The 1,126-nt window shown below is 67.1% G+C and overlaps 1 protein-coding gene across 1 annotated transcript in view; it reads right to left on the bottom strand.

The window, feature by feature from the left end:
• Positions 1-796: 796 nt before the first annotated feature.
• Positions 797-1,126, bottom strand: part of AURANDRAFT_68955 (hypothetical protein) — a gene marked incomplete at both ends in the record, with an annotated part of 4,835 nt that continues 4,505 nt past the window's right edge. The window contains one exon of the mRNA XM_009044694.1: positions 797-1,006. Within this exon, the coding sequence (XP_009042942.1) occupies positions 797-1,006 (210 nt within the window). The remainder of the gene's footprint in view (positions 1,007-1,126) is intronic.

Raw genomic sequence — 1,126 nt, 5'->3', positions numbered from 1 at the left:
TGATCGGTCGACGCGAAACGCTGCGTTTGGCGCCGAAATCATTCGTTTTCGGGCTATTTGAGGCCACTTTTGACCAGAACAACCTCTCGTACGCCGATTTCGCAACCCGGGGCGACTCCGACGCCTTCGCCCGCTCGTAGCATATGGTCCACGCCTTCGACGGCAGCCAGCCCGCCGCCAGCGCCCACAGGCGCACCGCGGTTCGCGTTTTCGGTCAAAGCGCTTCGGCGCCCGGCGGACATTCGCGAGTCGTCAGAAAATCGGCGCGCGACCAAAGATGCGTCGCACCATCGACTCGCACCATGACTTTGATCGTCCGGTTGCAAGAGCGCCCGAGAACTCATCGATTTGCCGCCGCATGACCGGACCGCCGGATTACGGCGTTTTGGGGCCCACGCCGTAGACGCACGCGCGCGTCTTTTCCGGAGCCAAGGAGCTGGTTACGAACGTCACATAGGTCACAGACGACAGCGTAACCCGCGCGGGGGCTCGCGGGGGCGCACGCGCGGTGCGCGGGCGCCGGCAATCTCTTGCCACAGCCATGAGGACAAGGAATCCGGGCCGCTTCCCGAGGGGTAATCTTCCTGGGGGCATACCGCGACGCCATCGGCTCCGCCTGGGACCGTCTCGTCCCCGAGAGCTCCATGGAGAGGTGCATCTCAGCCTAGCGACTTGGCTCGACGCATTGTATCGCTCCTCGCCCCCGGCGGACGGCGTCCCGCCGCCGATTTTGGCCGAGGTCGCCGGTCGGTGGAAGTCTCGTCCAGTCGGGAGAGCGTATGGTTTGCCTCGTCGGTTAATTCAAATCGCCGCGCACGCCCCGCCGCTCGAGCTCGGGCAGGAGCCGCCGTGACTCGAGCGCCGAGCTGTCGAAGCCGTGCACGAGCACGAGGGCCGGGCCGCTCGTCGCCGACGTCTTCACGTAGGCCGTGCGCGAGCTCGGCAGGTCCGCGGCCTCGTACTGGGCGGCGAGGTCCCGCGCCGCCGGCTCGGTGACGTCGCGTGGCTGGGAGCGTGGCTGGGAGCGCCGGCGTGAAACGCGCGACGCGTTAACAGCGAAGACTCACCACGACGATGAGCGCCGAGACTATCGTGCGGCGTGCGATGGCGAACGGGGGCCTGCCGC

Source organism: Aureococcus anophagefferens (assembly GCF_000186865.1).
Source record: "Aureococcus anophagefferens unplaced genomic scaffold AURANscaffold_698, whole genome shotgun sequence".
In the NCBI taxonomy this organism is placed as follows: Eukaryota; class Pelagophyceae; order Pelagomonadales; family Pelagomonadaceae; genus Aureococcus; species Aureococcus anophagefferens.
Note: the sequence above shows the minus strand (reverse complement) of the source record. Positions and strands in the feature narration are given on the sequence as shown.